The sequence below is a fragment of the Pituophis catenifer genome, unplaced genomic scaffold (genome assembly GCF_029215685.1).
Source record: "Pituophis catenifer annectens isolate HBS135680 unplaced genomic scaffold, rPitCat1.0.hap2 SCAF_7, whole genome shotgun sequence".
NCBI classification, from domain to species: domain Eukaryota; kingdom Metazoa; phylum Chordata; class Lepidosauria; order Squamata; family Colubridae; genus Pituophis; species Pituophis catenifer.
The window spans coordinates 21911557-21932407 of record NW_027256887.1 but is presented as its reverse complement, the minus strand read 5'-3'; the positions used below and the strand labels follow the sequence as shown (position 1 = coordinate 21932407).

At 34.6% G+C, this 20851-nt stretch overlaps 1 protein-coding gene across 2 annotated transcripts in view; it reads right to left on the bottom strand.

Moving 5' to 3' along the window:
- Positions 1-20331, bottom strand: part of POT1 (protection of telomeres 1) — a 55950-nt gene extending 35619 nt beyond the window's left edge. For both annotated transcript variants that reach the window (XM_070946837.1, XM_070946836.1), the window contains exons 1-7: positions 20088-20331; positions 17508-17580; positions 16624-16715; positions 11973-12077; positions 10959-11009; positions 10620-10734; positions 3191-3321 (exon numbers count right to left, since the gene is read on the bottom strand). In XM_070946837.1, coding sequence (XP_070802938.1) covers positions 3191-3321; positions 10620-10734; positions 10959-11009; positions 11973-12077; positions 16624-16715; positions 17508-17580; positions 20088-20210 — 690 coding nt within the window. In that variant the 5' untranslated portion in view covers positions 20211-20331. The remainder of the gene's footprint in view (positions 1-3190; positions 3322-10619; positions 10735-10958; positions 11010-11972; positions 12078-16623; positions 16716-17507; positions 17581-20087) is intronic.
- Between the last annotated feature and the right edge of the window lie 520 nt (positions 20332-20851).

The following is a 20851-nucleotide window of genomic DNA, read 5'->3' as shown; positions in this document are numbered from 1 at the left end:
TCAACTTTAATGTATTTATACACATATTGAATGTATAAATGGTTATATATCTCATAGCGCCTAAGTGCATCTCCATCTGCAGGGATTGATTTATGGCACGATTTATCTTGTTTTTATCTTCACTACCATCAGTAGTTGCATGGGACTCAGTGAATTCTTGCAGAACTTCAACTTGCTGAAGCAATTATGTGGTTGTTCTTGAATGGGCTTTAATGACAGCCTACTGAGTTAAATTTTGGAATAATGGTTTTGATTTCAACATTTGAGAAAAAACAGCATCTTTGGATTAGGTGTTAAATTAAATGTTAAAAGTTAAATACGATTAAGTATAAGCTAATTTTTTGTTCCAAAAGACAGAACGCATGATCAAAATATAATGTTTGCTTATGTTTCAAGCAACCATGGTGTTCTCAATCTGAATTTATATTTATATATTTTCATTAGAAACAAGTGTTTCTAACGAGAATATATAAATATAAATTCAGATTGAGAACACCATGCTTGTTTGAATTTATTTTATTTTACTGATGCAGATTGTTAATAACTTATTATCCCCTATTTAAAATCCTACCAATGCATACACATCTATATATATCTATATAGAAATGTTTATATATATTAAAAAACTCAATCATTATTTACTTTTTTGCATATTATATTATATTATATATTATATTAATAAGATACCTAGCAGTTCTAGGCAGAATATCCCCATTTTGGAGCAAATGTGTTTATGAGGAACTGAAGTCCTTAGCTCATGTATTCCTCTATAACAGTCAATGCTCATATCTTCAGATTCCTTTTGTATTTAACAGATTTGATAGAAAATAGATGGATTATATTATCAGATACTGCCCCAAGCTTTTTAGGAGAGTTAAATAATTTCTGTCACAATCAGTACTGCATTGCATAAACCAGCTCATTTAATGGCTTATCAACCTGTGAATTTTTTTTCTTCTCTTGCTTTTTAATATTCTCTTTTTGATTTGTTTATATAATACAATCTCTAATCTAAATAAATAAGCAACAAAGGAATGTTGCTTCGTCTGTGCACTGATTAAAAGTCTGTGCATTCTATGTCTAACTTTTGTGCATCTCTATGGTTCGAGGAGCAGCCGGATTTTGTTCTCCATTGCAGACACCAGATCGGCCCCCTGCAAGCTCTCGTCTTTCAAGGAGCCCAACCAAAGTTTCCAGCGCCACTTTAGGGAGCGCTCCTTGAGAGCTTGCAGGGGGCCGATCTGACATCTGTAATGGAGAGCAAAATCCGGCTGCTCCCCGGACCAGTCACCATTTACCACTCCAAGTCCCAAGCGGCAGGAGATGAGGGCTGCCTTGCGCCACCGCCACCATATACCAAGGTGAATGCTCATGCCGCACAAGTTAAAGTAATGCTTCGCTCCCGCACTTCTTCCGGCCCTTGTTGGTGCTCCGGGCACCTCGGTCTCTCAGGGAGATGCTTGACTCCCTCTCAGCCCCAAGACACTGACTGGCCCATGAGATGAGAGAGAGAGAGAGAATGAGGGAAAGAATGAGAGAGAGAAAGACAGAATGAGAGGGAGAATGAGAGAGAGAAAGAGAAAGACAGAGAGAATCAGAGAGAGAGAGAGAGAGAGAGAGAGAGGGAGACAGAGAATGAAAGAGAATCAGAGAGAGAGAGAAAGAGAGAGAATCAGAGAGAGAGAGAGAGAGAATGAAAGAGAGAGAATCAGAGAGAGAGAGAGAGAGAGAATGAAAGAGAGAGAATCAGAGAGAGACTGAGAGAGAGAGACAAAATGAAATAATCAGAGAGAGAGAGAATCAGAATGAGAGAGAGATAGTGGGGGAGAGAGAGAAAGAGTGGGAGAGAGAGAAAGAGAGAGGGGGAGAGAGAGAAAGGGGGAGAGAAAGAGAATGAGAGAGAGAGAGTGGGAGAGAGAGAAAGAGAGAGGGGGAGAGAGAGAGAAAGGGAGAGAGAGAGTGGGGGAGAGAGAGGGGGAGAGAAAGAGAGAATGAGAAAGAGTGGGAGATAGAGAGAGAGAGAGAGGAGGGAGAGTGCCTGAAGGACCCCATCCCGTCACTGGGAGTCCAGGTGCTTCAGCTGGATGGTGGTCCATTGGAATTTAAAATTATGAACTTGGTCCCTGAGGTCCAAAAGGTTGGGGACCCCTGTTCTAACAGGAACTAAATCAATGTCCAATGTAAGTTTGCTTATATTTCATTCTCTAGTGAACAAATGTGTTGTCCCATTTGAAAATTAAAAAAAAAAAAAACTCCACCAGAATAACAGTGATGCAATCAAACCAACATGCTTTGGTATGATGCATACCAAATATTAATATTGCTTACTATTGTGAATATTCCCTAATTTGAACCCAGTGAATAAAGTAAACACTCACATTTTTCAGCTGTAAAATGTACTTTGCAACCATAGTTCACTTGGCAAAGTTGAAAAATAATACCCCAATTATCCCCTGCACCATCAAGATTGAAATATATTGAAAAGTGAGAGAGGAGAGTTACAAGTTCAAGGACATTAAGATTCTGCTAAAAGAATAGCAAACAAAAATAAATAAGGAAGAGTAATGACCAAGAAGAGGGAGCAAAAGAGTATCTCTAAGTAATATTTGTGAATGCTTGCATTTCTTTAAACATTATAGCACAGAAGTAAAATATCTAACAGAAACAACCTTGCTGTCATAGAGTTGAAAACCCACCTACCATCAGGGTGACAGATCACATACAAAAACCCACCCTTATCATAAGACAAAGACAAAATGCACACAGTATTGTAAGAAAGCTTCACTTCTGGTTATCTACAAGAATAATATGGCTATGGCAAGGACTCAAGACTTTGTGCAGTCCATTAAAACCAGGAATTGTCTAAAAATTTCTCTTGGTGTTAATGTAGTAGAAAGCAACATTTCTAAATAGTTATCCTATTATCTATCATTAATGCAATCCAATTTTAATTCTATTAAAATAAAATTTAGAATTTTTTTTGGCTACACTGTGTCCCCCACTATGTCCCCCATAGGCCACATAGAGCCTTCTAGTTCAGTTTACTGGGTAAGAGCAATCAATATACATCAGCAATCTCATGAAAGAGAATTATGTCAAAGATTAATGCCAAGAAGTATCTGCTCTGTTTCCTTTGAACGGACTATAGTTTAGCTTTCTTACCACATGGCTGGAAGTGCATTAAAATTACCTTTATTCTGTGAAATCGAACAATATCCCCAATTCTGTAGATCTGTGGAAGGGCATCTTTGACTGCCTTAAAAAATGAACACACCAACTTCACATTGGACTGATCTACAATGGTCACCACTGAACAATAATCTGCACATGTTGAGAAAAAGAATGAAAAAGAACAGAATGTTTATCTTTGGTTTTCATTTCCCTGACACAACTGACATATAGTACATAGGAATATAAGCACTAAACTGTAAGATTCCATATGACTTTACTACTAATTCCTTGTCAATCTTTCACAGGGCCAATATAAATGAATGAAAGCAATATTTGAAAAGTTCATATAATAAATAGCAAAATCTGGCTAATTATTAGCAGACTGACTCTATCAATATCTTATTTTTCACACAAAACTGTTGTCAGTTGTGTTGTTGCCCCCATAGCAAACAAACTGTATTCCTGTATTCCTTTCAGGACAAATCAATTAGATCTATCTGCTGATTTAAAATCAAGAAACAATATGAATTGATGAGGGGATCAATAAAATCCAACCTATTTCATAGTTGTTATCAGACAATCTGTTATCAGAATATTAATCTGTTCTATAAATGATTTAAACTTTTTTTTTTAAATACAGGTTCTTGTACATAAAGGGTTTTAGCTGGAGTTTTTCTGTGCATCTACTTTATTTAAAATTAATTCCCTGACAGGTATTTTTTTTCAAAAATAAACAAGAAAATAAATCTTTGTATGCTAATTTTTCCAAAGTTTTAAAATATACAATAAAAAGTTCTTGCTCTCTATCTCAGCAAAAAACAAAAAAACAAAAAACAGATCCCTCTGTTTTCATACATGATACTCTGAAACAAATATCTTCTCACGAAAGTTTTTGAATGGAAAACTGTTTTGTTGGGATCCTTATTTTAGAAAAACTTGCAAATCCACTCACATAGAAATCAATGACAGATATCCAAGACATTTCTAATTGTATGAAACTTGTGTCACTTTTCATAGGCAGGAAGAACTCTGTTCCACTATTGTCTCCTGAAGAGACACAGATGAGAAAGAACATCTTTGTTTGTGCAGTAGTATAATAATCTAGTGCAGCAAAAAATCAAGATGGGCAAATCAGCCTGAATTCCAGCTAAATTACTGTTATAATTTATATTTCACTGCTTTTACCATCAAACTGATGTTTCTCTCTTTTCCTTAAATCATTTTCTTTTAGTAGTGCTCAATCTTGGTTTGTAACCTTAAAGGTAGGATATAGAGCAGTGATGGTGAACCTTTTAGGCACAGAGTGCCCAAACTGGAAGGCGCGCGTGCGCACATGCACCAGAAACCCGACGACCAGCTGACCAGCGTGCCTGTGTGCATCAGAAAACTGACAACCAGCTGGCTGAGCTGGGGCGACGGCGTGCGTACAGAGAGGGCTCTGCGTACCACCTCTGGCATGAGTGCCATAGGTTCACCAGCACAGATATAGAGAATGTGCATATTTTCCTTTATGCCATGTCTAACCAAAATATAATACAAATTGCTTTCAGTATACTGAAATGCATGGTAAATTTATACCTCACATGACAAAATTACCGCTTGAAAGTATTTTTATGGCAGGATGTTAATAGCCACAGGATTAGGAAGACCTATATGAATTTTTACTGATCTGTTTTGACCAATCACAAATAGATAACTATTCTCTTTAGTGGGATTAAATAAAATATGTAAATAAGGTTAATTAAATTCAATGGGAATGATAACTACTGCATATAGACAAAGCAAAATTGACATTAAAGTTAACATTTCTTTTTAAAGGTAAAAGAGCAATTGGAGTGGGAACTGTGGAATAACTGTAAAATGTAGAATAAATTCTCAAATTAAAGATTCTATCAAAAAAGGTAACAAATATGTTACAAAAATATCTAATTTACATAAAAATCTGTAAACAGCAATGCTCACCTGAATTAATATATTTAAGTAAATGTTAACTATTTTTTTCAGGTGAAGATAATAACTTTGGAGCTACTATGTTCAAAGGAATAGTCTTGAGAAGTATGGGATAGAACGCTGAGATGTTGAATATATTGATAGTTTAACTTTGCAGATTATATTTTTTAAAAGAATACACTATGGTGTTATCAAAAAGATGTAAAGGGAACTGACATCTAATTCTAAGCTTATATATTATATATTTTGCTTCAATTTTTTAAAAAAGGTCAAGAAATTACATCTTGATAAACTGTACAAGATCTAAGGAAATATTCTTGAAAGAAATCTCCTTTTCAAACCAGACAAATATTCTGATTGCTAAGATTTACAATTTTGTATTTTCATGGGTTATTTCAGTTCAATAAACAACATGGAATATAGAGTGGACAAAATTTTACACAAAGAACAGAGACTATATTGTGTAAAAAAAAAAAAATTGGGGTACAGCAACTGTGTTATTTATAGTGCGAAACAAATGTCAATATACCCCTATGGATTTACCAGACTCTGGTATTAAAGTACAACTAACACTTGCTAAAACTGCAGGCATTCTATGGAGATTTAATATAACCTCAAGGTTTTTTTTCAGGTCCTAATACTCTGCTTTATTTTAAAACACATGATATAATGGGATTACAGGTAAACACTCTTAAAATAAATTCCTGTGTGATTCCTAGACTTGAAATTGAACAAAAGTTTCACATTGGAGAGCTATTTTAGTATGTTCCAAATTATTACAATTTGCGTGAAAAATGGAAACTATTACCATAAGATTTGGTAACAAGTTTATTGCAATGGATCCTTCATATGTATATCGGACATTAACAATGACTGATTGCTCGTTTATTCATTACTTGATTTTGTAACTTTATTTATACGTTCTGCCAGGGTGGATTTGATTTAAATCGAGTTGATTTAAATCACAATTTAAATCATGATTTAAATCATAGTAAAAAGGCTTGATTTAAATCAACTCGATTTAAATCATAATTTTTAAAAAGCAACTGTCATCTCTGCTACTCCTTTGACCCACTGTTGACTCACCGATAGTCCCAGTGTTGCAGAATATATAGCCTCATGCTACATAACTAAGCTCCATTTCATGCTGAATAAACTAAATTATTTATGCATCTTAAATAGAAAACTATCTTATAATAGATTTTTACCCCAGTTTTTTATTAAAATTTTTTTATTAAAATAAATTCGATAAAAATCAAAAAAATCCAATTTAAATAAAAAAAATCCGATTTAAATCAAAAAATCTGATTTTTTTGATTGTTTTAAAAAAATCATTGATTTTTATCCACCCTGCGTTCTGCATTTCCATCAAACGAAAAACTGAACTCAATGTGACATATAGAATTCCTTCACCTGCTTTACGATGTATAGTCACAATCACACCGTGAGGTAGGTTACATGTACATTAATTCTGTAAAAAGATTTCAAATTTTACTGTTTTCTCTGTAAAGTGTGTTCGTTGCCAGTATACCATTGAATACCACTAAAAAGATCTTTACAGTATCCTTACATTTAGTTTCTTGGAAAGCGTACCAGCTTTGCTTTGCTTTGCAAATATTAGCAGAAACATAAGAGAAGGAAAAAGTGATCAAAATGATCAGAGAGTCAACAAATCTTGCAGGAAGAAATGGTGGGGAAAGAGAAACGTGCTACAGGCCTTTTACATAAAGCTGCAGAAACTGAATTGTTTAGATGGAGATCATACCTTAGATAAATGGTGTTGGATTTTTTTTGGGGGGGGGGGAAGAGAAAAAATAGTGATTTCAGTTTATTAGATATGCTATACACATTGTATATCTAATAGAGTTTTTATATTCATAGAATGGAATTAAAATTGTTGAAATAAATAATTAAAATCACAAAGAATACCCTTCAATTGAAGGTTCAAGAATACTTTGATCCATCCAGAATTCAGGCAGAAAGAAAGAGTTAATTGTGAAGAACTGCTATTGCCCATGAGTTCAGTGTGGCACACCATTTTATCTTTAGTACCCTACTGTTGTCAAAAAGATCTAAACTTAATTAAAAACCTAAACCATCCCCAATGTTTCTTTCATATCTCAAGATAAACTTTTTTTTTTAGTTTATTTAGCTATGAAAATTCTGGCTCTTAGTATAAGTTTTTTTAATCAGTCTCTAAGTGTTAATATCTGATGCCTTCAGATCAGCCTCACATCATATATTTGTCTTGAGTACTTCATAAATGAAACTAAATTCTAATAACTATGTACTATAATTGTTATTATAAAATGGGTAACATTTTACAATACTATTGAATGTGGGAATCATTTCATAATATTTAAAAAGTAAAAAATAAGGATTTTTCCCCCTGCGAATTGAGTAATCTATGAAAATCTAAATTAAACTACTGGAAAAAACGAATATTCAATTGAGCTATTTCCTAGGATTATTTTCTATACTTCAATGGTTTTATGCTTAAAAGCAATTACTACATAGAATCTTTGTTTTGAGGATTCATATTTTGTCATTGCAAATTTCCTTATTTAAGCAGTTGAATCCCTTTTAAACAATGAATCCATTTTATTACAATGGCAAAAGTCATTGTTAATTAAATTTTAATTATTTCAATGAAAATAAATGTCATCAAATTTGGATTCAACCAATTATTTACAATGACTTTGTTGTACTAGTTTTATAAGCTAAGATTTCTCATGGTTCTATAACCCACATTACACACAAGCAAACAAAAATGTTTTTTATAAGTGATTTTACAGGAATAGAGAAAGTCTATGAATTATACAGTATGAAGAAATTATACTCCTCTCTCCAAATTATCTAAATTTCCTATACTTCTGTTCATTTAATTTACTTTTTCAAAGCTAAGTATGATTATGGTTACATTTGCAGTGGTATTTTAATTATCCAAATTACACTTTATTGGCATATTTGAATAAAGTTTGTAGGCCAAAATGGGTTTGTAAATTGTTTGGAAAGGAACCAATAATAACCGTTCCAAAACACATAAGCCTAACTGTGACTAATCTGAAAAAAAAAGGGAGATTTAAATGAGAAAGAATCACAACATTTCACAGTGTATTCTTCATCTTTCTTGTTAGGAAATAAGAATCAGAAGAAATATGCTGAGTATCTGTGGAGACTCACAAGAATATAACACTCCTCTGAAAATTCTGCATGACTTTCCAACTTTTTCTGGCGGTATACTTTAGTTTGGGATGTTTTAAAGCAGGAGATTTCACCTTGGCAACTTTAGGGCTTGTGGACTTCAACTCCCACAATTCCTCAGCTAGTTGAAGTCCACAAGTCTTAAAAGTTGTCAAGGTTGCAGACCCCTGTTTTAAAGTAATTATTCTTGGAAAAATATAATTGCACAAGGACTCTGCAAATTTCAGATTGTGTTTATGCAGAAACAAATTCAAATGAAATTACACATACATTAGCATGTGTACATTAGCAATTTAAAAAGTTGGCTACTTCAATATTGCATATTTTCTTTACTTACTCCAAAGGCACTCACACCAATGTGGTCACTTAATAAGTGTTACAATTACAAAGAAAAAAAATGCAAGTCAGCATCCCTTCAAAATTAATGCATAGGAAACAGTCTTACATTAGCAAAATGTTTGCATCTCTTATTAAACCAAGTTCCATAATGGGTGAAGAGCCTGTGGCCAACTTATCAATGCAGTGGCAAAACTGCAGAAGAAAAGAATTGAAAGAGTTCTTTTTTGGAGGAAACAGTAACTCTTAAGTTCTTTGTTTTCCTGTGTCCTTATTGCTTCTTTCTTGACTTTTTCTCTTTTCTTCTGCAGTTTGCCACTGCATTGACAAATGAGAGTAATCAAACTCAGCAGCAGAGACACAGCTGCTGAACTTTTCTTCCTGCTCCATAGACTGTGTCCACTTAATTCAGAAAACATTCTACTGTTAGAAAGCCTTGAGTGATAAACTTCAGAGTTTCAGAAAGAGAGAGAGAGAGAGAGAGAGAGAGAGAGAGAGAGAGAGAGAGAGAGAGAGAGAGAGAGAGAGAGTAATCTTGATATAAGATAAAAATTAAATTCAGTAATTTTAAGGTCAGATAAAATTAGAGAAATCTTCTTAAGAAAAATAAATTAATGGGACTTAGAGGTTTGGACATATTCAGGTTTTATTCTGGACCACTGTCTGCTATGAACATGTCTACTTCCCCCTTCTTTAAATTTAATTCTGCAAGATTCCTGTCCATTCTGCAAGATCATAATTTATTTCATTTATTTATTTAAATTTAATAACCACCAAAATTATTAAACACTGCGCAGGCAGGGCACAAAACTAAAAAAGATATAAAAGCAACTAAAGATATTAAATCATAGGCAGCCACTAAATTAAAATGCTCTAATATTAAAACAAAACAGGAGTCATTCAACAAATAACATCAACTCCAAATTGGACTAAAACCAGATTTTCAAAGCTGTCTAGAGTCATAGGAAAGAGGCTGTTGTCCTGATCTCTGGGGGGGACACTGTCCCAAGGTAAGGGGCCGCAACAGAGAAGGCTTGCTTCCTTAGTCCCACAAGGTGACAACATTTAATGGAGGGACCTAGAGCATATCCTTTCTGCCAGAATTTCTGACGACAATAAACAACTGGAGACAAGCATTATTTCAGGTATGCAGTCCCCACTGCCATACAGGGCTTATAGGCCAATAACATGAATTGCATTTGGAAGCCACTGGGAGTCAATGCAGCTTGTGTAGCAGTGGTAACCCATGGGCACATTGAGAGCTGCCTATTACTGCATATTAAATCAGCTGTAGGTACTGGGAGTCCAAACAATTACACAATCTTATTAACATTTAGCAGTTTGTTCTACCCTATCCAGACCTGAAAAACCTTCAGACACTGGTCAATACAACGATAATTTCACCTACACAGCTTGGGATGGTGATGTAGCGCTGACTATCATCAGAATGCTGATGATACTGCACTCTGAAGTGCAAATCTAGCAGAGTGAAGATCATCAATCTCAGAAGCACCCCACACACAAGGAGTCATGAGGAACCACTGCCGCACAGTGTACTCTACTCCTATTCCCACAACTGGTCCAGAAGAATATTATGGTCAACAGTATTGAAAGTCACTGAGAGAACAAGGGGCACTAGGATGGATATACCATGCTCTGCCAAACATCATGATCATACGTGAGCAATACTGCCTCTGCACTGTACCCTGGCCCGAAACCAGACTGAAATGGATCCAGATAATCCATTTCCTCTAAGATCCTCTGTTACTATCATTCAACCACCTTTTCCAAAACTTTCTCCAGAAGGGGCTGATATGACTGAATGTTTACTTGATCAGCTATGGAAGTTTATCTGAAATTGGCCACTATTCCACAATCTACTTGGGCGCACATTTGCTTAAAAAAGGCATATACTCTAACATATTCTAATGGTATGGTGTATATTCAAACATACATACCAGTTCCTTTGCTTAAATATGGAGGCTTGAAGAATTTCACAGCCCCATACAGGTTGACAACACTTCCATTTTTAAGGTGATTCAGAGGAGTGTATGTGTATTTGGGAGCAACTTTCTGGCAAGATAAAATAAAAATGATCCAATTAGAAAATGATCTATGGCAAACTGGTCAAAAATTCTGTGACTGAACTATTTTTTGTTAAGATTTAAAATAGTAGAAACTATTATGAAAAAAGGGAGATTTTTTCTCATGTAAACTAGTTAATTTTTTCAAGTAGTGGATTTCATCAGGCAAATTTTATATATTCAGCCCACAAAATTTAATTGATTCAAACTTACCATGGATGCTGTTTCTGCCCCAGTTGCGTTTCGTGATGATCCAGTACAAACCTGGGAGGGGGGGGGGGGTTGTAAAAAGATACTTAGCAGTATAAAAAACTTAAAATAATTTCAGACTCTTAATGCCAATATTTTAACAAGATTTTCATTAAATATTTATTAAGATTAAACACTAAATTAAGTATTATATCAGAAATGGATATTTATTTCAGGTGCTATGGAAGGTTAAAATGAAAATGATCTCATGAATGAGATGTCATTTTCTTGTTCATCATTGTTCATTCTCTAAAATAAAATATTACTTTGCAAATAGATTCACTGCCAATTTACTATTTTGAAAACATAACCCTAAGCATATCCTACCAATTAGGAACATCTTCACTAAGCCAATATAACTGTAATCCTACCTAGGGATTTTATTTCTTCTATAACACTTATTTACAATAAGGGACAATGAGAAATTCAGATTTTTTATAATTTAGGTATTTAGATTTAAAGATCCAGAAATATAGCATTATTTGATATTGTAACTAATATATCTAAATCTATATCAGAGATACACAACATTCTAATAGTATACAGTAATACTCCTTTTAAAGCAACTATAAAATTTATATTGGTTTTAGTATTTTTGTTTAGTTCCATACTTATTTATTTGCATTCTGCTTCAAAAACTCCCAGCAGCCATCATAAAAACAATATAAAACATCATGTATAAATTAAAATTATTCTTTCTTCATTCTTTGTGTTATCTATTGATAATGACCACTAGTGTTCTTATTTACTAGAAAGGAAAAATATAAAACAGAGATGTAACTTTGAAATACTTTTAAGCAACGTAACTGGTTTCTACCTGGCAGTTTCTAATGTACGAAAGGGACAAGTTTATGTATCATCATAAAAGATCTTAATTAATTTTAATAACCACAGTCATCTTTTAAAATCACTGCCTAAATCAACTAGAGATTAAGTGTAAATGGAGAGAATGAGAAAAAAAAACCTTGCTCAATGTACATAGATTGTTGAGCTGGCTTCTTCAGACACTTCCACCTGACACCCATGCCTACTGGGATCATTAGTGGACTTTGTCAAGTTGAATCCAGCCACCATGATGATATCCTATTGAAAACAAAAAAATATATAGCCAATTACCATGTTACTATATCTGTCACTATTGTTATACCATTTACATCACATCTTTTATCCCTACCTTTTAAAAATGATAAAAAGATGCTGATAATAAGAGCGTAGTGGCACAGTGGTTAGAATGCATATTGCAGGCAAACTCTGCTCACTGCCAGGAGTTTGATCCTGACCGGCTCAAGCTTGACTCAGCCTCCCATCTTTCCGAGGTCGGTAAAATGAGAAGTCAAGATTGTTGGGGGCAATATGCTGGCTCTGTAAACCACTTAGAGCAGGGATGTCAAACTCACGTCATCATGGAGACATCACGTGATGTATCAGGACTTTTTTCCCCCTTCGCAAAACCGGGTGTGGGCCTGGGACGTGACGCATCCGGCCCGCAGGCCAGGAGTTTGACAGCCCTGGCTTAGAGAGTGCTGTAAAGTGCTATGAAGCAGTATATGAGTCTAAATACTAGTGCTATTGCTATAATTTTGAAAAACGCTAAAATGAATAAAATGAGACATAAAACTGCCCATTTTAAGATGAATAGTGTCTCCATATATTAAAATCTTTAACAAAGAGAAAATGCATGTTAAAAAACAGAGGAGCTTTAAATAAATGCAATAAGAAAAAAAATACAATACAGATGAAGGAGAATGGATTGCATAGAATATAGATTTGCAGATTATCATTGGTTAAGAAACCTTGATGTAGTAACAATTTGGTAGAATTGGGTAACAGAAAAACTGAACAGCAGAAATTTGAAGTACAAATATCAGTCTGAATGATGTCTATATAATTGTAACTACACATGTTATATATGGGGATTTTAAAATAAAACCCACTTTAACCAAGAAATACATGTAATTTTTTTTTCATGCTAGGAAAGATGTTTAAATGTTTATTTCACATATTTGTTTCTGACTGGTATGGTAAGCAAAGTAACCATTTAAATTAAAGAGGAAATAAGGCAAAATAAGACTAAGCTAAAAAAAAAATCAGATGTAGAAATGTGCAAGTATGAAAGCGATGAGTCACTTAAATAAGATAATTATAAAAACATTAAGTTTCTTGAAAAAGTCGGTTTTTATCATAATAAAGATAAAACTAATAGAATGCCCGAAAAAGAAAAAGTGCAAATAAAAAAATTAAAAATGTTTCTTGAAAAAGTCAATTCTTAATAAAAGACCCCTTCACCAATATATTTCATAAATCAGAATATGAATATAAATACAAATATACACATATATTTTTCAGCCTACATGGTATTAACTCAAAGCCAAATAGTCATAAAGTTAAAAATGTCACATTATGAAGAGTGACTTTTGTAATGAAGCTTTCCATTGCATGCTTTCTAAACAGTATTTTAAATGTCAATAACCTGAAAACTCCACTGGAGAAATAATATAATAATACTTGCAAGTGACGATGAAATGAAGTCAATCTGAGCCAAACTATATTAGCTTATCAGAATAAGTAACCCAGAAATTTCTTAAAAGCTCTCTCTTATGCATACACACACAGAGGCAGAAAAATAGAAAATATTTTCTAATATCTCCAGGGTAGTGACAGAGCTTATTCCAGTGTCAGTACAGTATAAATCATTTTTGATGTTTGACATTAAAAGAGGTTGTAGGTCTAATGGACTTGGAAACAATTCTGTGAAAAAGTATTTACTCCCTTTTAGCTTTTTTGTGTACCTCTGCCACTGAATCTGATGAGAAAAGAAGTGTTTTGTAATTCTTGAAGCCAAAGTTGGTGCAACCAGATGCTCAATTTAAAGGGTCAATTACATTTTCACAATGTCATATTGCTTGCAGATGACTTTATGAAACCAACTGCACTTTGCTGTTAATTCGTTCATTCAGACTGACTTATAATATTGGGAGGGCGTAAAGCTCTCGTAGCTTTCAATGGAAAAGAAATGCAAATGTTTAGAAAATCCAAAGGGGGAGGTGGATATTTTTTCACCAAATTGTATATGCACATGCCATTGAAAGTGATGGACTCATGCAGAAGTGCCACTGATTTCAATATTATTCAATTACATTTTATTTTCTCAGGATGGGCCCAAGTCAGGAAAAAGAACTAGCAAATCATTTACGCATTACAAAAAAAAGTGTGTATCAGTATGTGTGTGTATGTGTTTGTGCCTTTGAACCAGACTTGGCTCCTGGAAACTTCTGTAGTGATTGTTCTGACCTAGGCTTCCTGATATAGTAAAAAGCACACAATTAGTCCCAAAACCCCCTTTATTTTAACGGCTGTGAATTCCTTTCATTCACAGCACGTACTGAGTTACCAAGAGTTTATAAATAGTCCAACAGAAGTCTGCCACAGTCCTTCGGATAAGGCTAGTAAACACCACCTGTATCTTCTTTGATACGCTGCCAAAGACCTATTATGGGCTATGTTACAAACAGTCTTCAAGAGTACTGCAACACATTAAAAAATAAATAAAAACTAAACAAATGAATAAGAGGGATCTGTTGATCCTTGAAAGAAGTGCTTTGGAAGAGCACATCTTTTTTTTTATTTATTTATTTATTTATTTATTTATTTATTTATTTATTTATTTATTTATTTATTTATTTATTTATTTATTTATTTATTTATTTATTTATTTATTTATTTATTTATTTATTTATTAAATTTATATGCCGCCCTTCTCCCGAAGGAGTCGGGGCGGCTCACAACAATAAAATCACAATAAAACAGCAATAATAAATAAGATTAAAAGATTTGATTAAAATCCCACAATTAATTAAAACTCCCAAAACAGAATCAGACAATTTGCTTAAAAAGCCATGTCTTCAGGTCTTTGCGGAAGGAACGGAGATCAGGGGCCCTCTGGAGCCCGGTGGGTAACTCGTTCCAGAGGGTCGGTACAGCCACAGAGAACGTCCTCATCCTGGGCGCCGTCAGCCGACATTGTCTGGCTGACGGCACCCGAAGGAGGGCAGCCCTGGGCAGTGGGAGGCCGGTAGGAGGTGATCCTGCAAGTACCCCGGGCCCATGCCATTTAGAGAATTGTTTTGCAGTTTCCAAAGCTAAAGTAGGCCTGAAAAAAGATATGACGGCTTTAACAATTAGAAAAAAGATCCTTGATCAGCTTGTTTTACTTGACCATAAATCCATACATGATCTCTGTTGAATTGACACTGAATGCTACTAGATGTCAATAAATGCAGAAGCAGCTGCTACAATTTTAAAACAGGCAGATTATTTGGATCACACAAGCTCTTTATTTTATCAGTGGACTTGGCTGCCCACATTTTTTCTTTAGAAAAAGTCAGTGCTCTTGCTATAGGCTTTAAAGCTCTTAATGGCTTTTGACAAGGTTCCTTGAAGAGTCTGCAATTCATTCTATTCATATGAATCTGTGCAACTTTTAAAAATCACCTATTGGAGCCTTTGACAATAGCTGTTGCTTAAACCATTAGTGATGTTTCTATTCATACTTTCTTAGTATTAGCACTCCGTTCCATTCTATACTTTGTCACTTTGTTCTGCATCTATATTCCTTTAAAAACTGCCAATTTATTTTTTTCCAAATGAGTATTTGCCTCTGCTGTTTCTTAAGCTGCTTTATTGATGTCAACTTTGTTTTTGTTAGTTTTCATCTTTTTCATCCATTCTGGGACACTTATAGAAGAAGGATTGAATTAGAGTTGGCAAAGTAGATTTTCTCTCCAATTCCATACTTCAAAGATATAATTTTTATAGAAATGTATTTATTGAAAATATTTATTCCATACCTAAACGTTGCTAATACCAGATGGATGTGTCCAAGGAATTACCAGGAGTCAAACTCAGTTCAAAATCATTTTATGTTCTTATTCTTAATAGTAGGTTACACAGAATTTAATGCATTGTTTTTTCAATAGTATAGTTCTAATTTCGTACTAACAGATTAATCTGCTTAGATAGTAGATGAGGAAATCAATGAGGGCCTTATTGATTCTGTAACTTTCATAAAAGTGCACCTGAACAGCAGAAATTATTTTGCCAACTGTCTGTTCTACAAAAGCAACATACGTTTGGATTTCAGGATATTAAGATAATGATGCTGTTGCTCAGATTGACATATAGCCTTAAATCTTGTCTTACCGGTAGAAATAACAGAAGAATCTTTCCTGGTTTTGGTATAGAATAGCCCATATTTTTTTACATATGAAATTCTGTGAGCTGGATAGCTTCAATAGATGCTCACTTAGAGCAAACAGAAATGGTGTTGGATTACAATGGTCTGTCTAAAAAACATGTCTGCAAAAATTATAAATGTGAATGGTTGTAAGACCATTAGAAGCCAACTGAAAGAAAAAAAATTTAACATTCATCATACTACCATGCAAAATTTTTAAAAAAGATGAGGCAAAAAGAAGAAAACCAGCAAGAAATCTGTGGAAAATGACAATGAACACTGATTAATTAAAATAAAGATACATAGGTTGGTGTTGCAATACCACATGTATCAATTGGGTAAAATAGATATACAATCTATATTAATATTACTAACAAGAAAAATAAAATCCCTTACCCCTTGTTGGACAACTTTGGCACAATCTTCTGCCAGTTTCCCAAATATTAAAATATAGATGCTGCTATTCCTGGAAGATGAGTTTTCTGATTCTGAAAAGATAAATATCACAGTATCACTATTTGCATATCTCTAAATACAACACCTCCTGCTCCCGCATTTGCCAATATTATGACTAAGCATACCAGATTATTTCTAATTAGAGTGTGAAGGAAACCCTGGACTGTTAAGAAAACACTCCTTTATATGCAGTAGGTTCCAGAACATTTTTAATAGGAAAGGATGCTTAAAGAATTTACTGTCCCCCAAGTCTTTCTACAAGCAAAATTATGCTCATCTTGTTTCACTTTACAGCAGGGGTGCTATTCAGCAGGTTCTGACAGATTCTGGAGAACCAGTAGCAGAAATTTTGAGTTGTTTGGAGAACTGGCAAATACCACCTCTGGCTGGTCCCAGAATGGGGTAAGAATGGAGATTTTGCAATATCCTTCCCCCAGGAATGGGGAGGGAATGGGGATTTTGCAGTATCCTTCTCCTGCCACGCCCACCAAGCCACACCATGCCCACCAAGCCACGCCCACAGAACCAGCAGAAAAAAAAAATTCACCACTGCTTTACAGGTAGGCACCGAGAACAAATACTAAAAAGCAAGATTCATAGTTTGGAAAGTTTTTGTTCTCAAATCATATCAAGCAATATTTACATTATTTAGACTGCACAATAGAACTTGTACCCATTCCCTTAGGAACTATATAAATGTTCTGTGATCATTCACTGCTGTTGTTATTTCTCACCCACATCATCCATGCTGAATACACACCTTGTTTCATAAACCTAAGCAAGAATATAATCATGAGAATACAGTACTCATTGTGCTGAAATACCTTGAAGTACTATCTTGAAGAAAGGTGTTCCATTTCCAAGATTAATCAATTGATAGGACGTAACAAATGATCCCTAAAACAGAGAAAAATACCCTAATTCTGAAACTTTATACATATCAACATATTCAGAACTTAAAACTATACCTTTAGACAATATTATCTCCCACATCCCTTTGAAATATTTCTAGAATACTAACTAAAGAGATATAGGGGATTTTATAGAGGCAGAGAAATTAAGAGAATGTTCCTAAAAATATAAATATAAGGCAAATACAAGCTGGCAAGACAACATCATCACTTCTCTGCCACAAGCAATTCTCAGAGGAACTCAATACAGTTAGATAAAATAATTTTCATTTCCCTTCAAGCCAGTATTTACACAGTGGACCATTGACAATAAGTATTATGATTGGGATGATGACGACCATTCAGGCTACAATCCTAACTTCACTAACCTTGTAATAGGTATCAATGAATTTAGTGGAATTTATTTCTGAGCAGACATAGAACTACGTTGCTGGCCACTTTGAAAGCGTTTTGTAAAACTGATAAAATTGAGTTAAAATATTTTTCTTACAAAACTCCTGTGGCTCTTCCTAATGCTCCTTTTTACTTTGTAGTTTTCAGTTCACCCATTATCAGCAATGAAAAACACATCATCTTTGGCATAATGTCATGCACGCTGTATATATGAATACCAATGAAGTCTGATTGCATGATTTTTCTGCAGAGGTTTTCCTCAGAATAAACATAAATAGTATGTAAACAGCAACTGAAATACTTGTTCAACATCAAGGAAAAGCAAAGATCCCCAAGAAAGACTGGAATCTGTAACTAAAAATGTCAACAACAGGCCCAATACATATTATTGTACCTTGAATCACATACAGTAGGTGATATAACATAACACACCTTCTCTTTATATTGGAATAACTATTCCAATTTTCCAACAAAAAATTGCTGACAGGCATAGAAATCATTCTATATTGTATAAAAAGAAAAAACCTTCTGATATGGTTTACCAATTAAAAAAATGGCTAGGAGACTTTATAAACTATTTTTTTAAAAAGTCCTAATAATTCACCAGATAGGTTTTTATTCCAGCACTGTTAGCTTTATATTCTAAAGATTTCTCAAGCTGTAATTCTGTATCAGTCAAATTAAGTTGTATATTATATACCCACAATAGAGTAATATCGCCTAGGATTGTGCCTTCAGAAGGCGCCTGTGTGTCTTCAGAAAAAGAAATAAAAAACAAAAATAAAAGTTAAAATTAAAACATGAATGGATCATATGGATTCCCATGTGGAAAAGGTTCACTTAAAATCCCTGTTTATTTCTAAATATCTATATATTAGACCTGTGGTTCTTAAACTGAGGTTAATTTGGGCAAATCCTAAGGATAAGAGACCAATTTGAAAAACCATGTTTTCGTGTCAAAGATCCAATTTAGAATTACCAAGTTGCTTGTGTAAAATAGTCTAGGTTTGGGATCTTTTTCCCCCCCACAGGAATTGGTATTATTCAAGATCAGGAAAAGAGATACCTATTTTAACAGCGACTAGATTTAAACTGAAGCAATGCAAGACAGATACTGTGTATTTCATTTTGTAGGACTAAAACACACACGAGATTTAACTTTGGCTGAACCTAATGCTTATTACAAGAGGGTGTAGGGTATCTAGTCACAAGAGAGGAAGGGTAAACCACCCAGAGATGCTGAGAGTCAGCTGGCATATAATGTAATATATTATACTTGTATATAAAGTTAGCTAGATTTTCAGACTGGATCTTTGTCTACCCACTGAGTCCTGCCCAAGATCCTGGAATAGGTAGATATTGTTTTGTAATATTAAAGATTATTATTAACTTTTATTCACAAAACATGAAACTTGGTCAACTGATTGTTTAAAAATGTGTCATAAATACCATTGACTGGCGCTAATAGTTGATACAGGTTGCTGCCAGCATCCTAGGTATCAACCAAGTATCTTCTTAAAATATATGATGTTCCAAGTAGCGCAGTTTTTTGCAGTTCCGCTGATGTTATTGTAGAAAGCTGCAATGTGTTTTGTAAAATTCTTGCACATGGTACCAAGTGACCCGATGACAATGACATTATCTCTTTTATTCATTAAACATGAAACTCAAGTCAACTGAACATTTAAAAAAGTGTCATAAATACGATTGACTGGTGCTAATGGTTGATACGGGTTGCTGCCAGCATCCTAGGTATCAACCAAGTGTCTTCTTAAATTATTCTGATTCTGATTAAATTCAGAGCTTTGGAATTCCAAAGATACATCTATCTCCCTGACATTTGGGGCAACGCTCAAAGGACAATCCTCCTTAGCAAGTGGGCTGTTTTAGGAAGACAAATTGCATCCATTTATTTGGGAATCCGTCCCAATGGATAAATAAACCCATTTTTTAAAATAAACATTAAATATACCCCATTCTCCTTGACCACGTTTTATGTCGGAAAACTAGAGGCAGAGCAACTTTTCTGCAGCCCGTAACTCTACCCGTATTTCAAGGCTGGCATTGGAAATGCCTCTGAAATGCATGAACTGCCTTTACCTGGATGTATTGGTTCGTATAATCGCGCCCCAGCTGCAAATGCTCGAGATCGACTTTCTGTAGGTGGTTGGGCAGAGAATTTTTTACCACCCTAAGGGACCCACTCAGTACTTCCAGAGGCATGGCGCTTGATCCGGACCCACATTTAATGGGAAAGATGCGTAAAGAAAGGCGGGGGGGGGGGGAAACGGTCCTTCCCCGGACCCACGCGCGAACCCGCAACGAAATCCTCTGCCTTTCTCCTACCAAGACGTTCTAGCCCTTTTCACTCTTTCATTTGTAACCCGGAAATTACAGAACAGGAAAGGTGCGCATGCGCTCTTGGCGAAGTGAAGTTCTGCGAGCGATCTGAATTTGTCTTTTTCGCTATTGGGCGCGCTAATAAAGAATGTTTAACAGCGCAGCCTCCCTTCGCTTCGCTGGTCAATGCATAAACTTAGAGATTTATAACCTCTCAGCACAGTAATTATTGTATCTCACCACTGTTTTCTTCAAACTTGCGCATTTCTCATATCTTTCTTCTTTTATATCTTCTTCTTTGGTTGCTCTTTTCGGTATGTTTAAAGTTATCCATATCTTTCCTAAATGGGTACAATACTCCAACTATGGTTTGACATAAACTATGGTTTATGCAGAACAGAGAGGAACACTGGTTTATATTCTCCAACACTGGTTTATATTCTAGAGGATCACAGCCTAGTTATTATTACAGTTATTAATACATTACAGATACAACACCTGTACCTTCCACATAAACTAGTTTG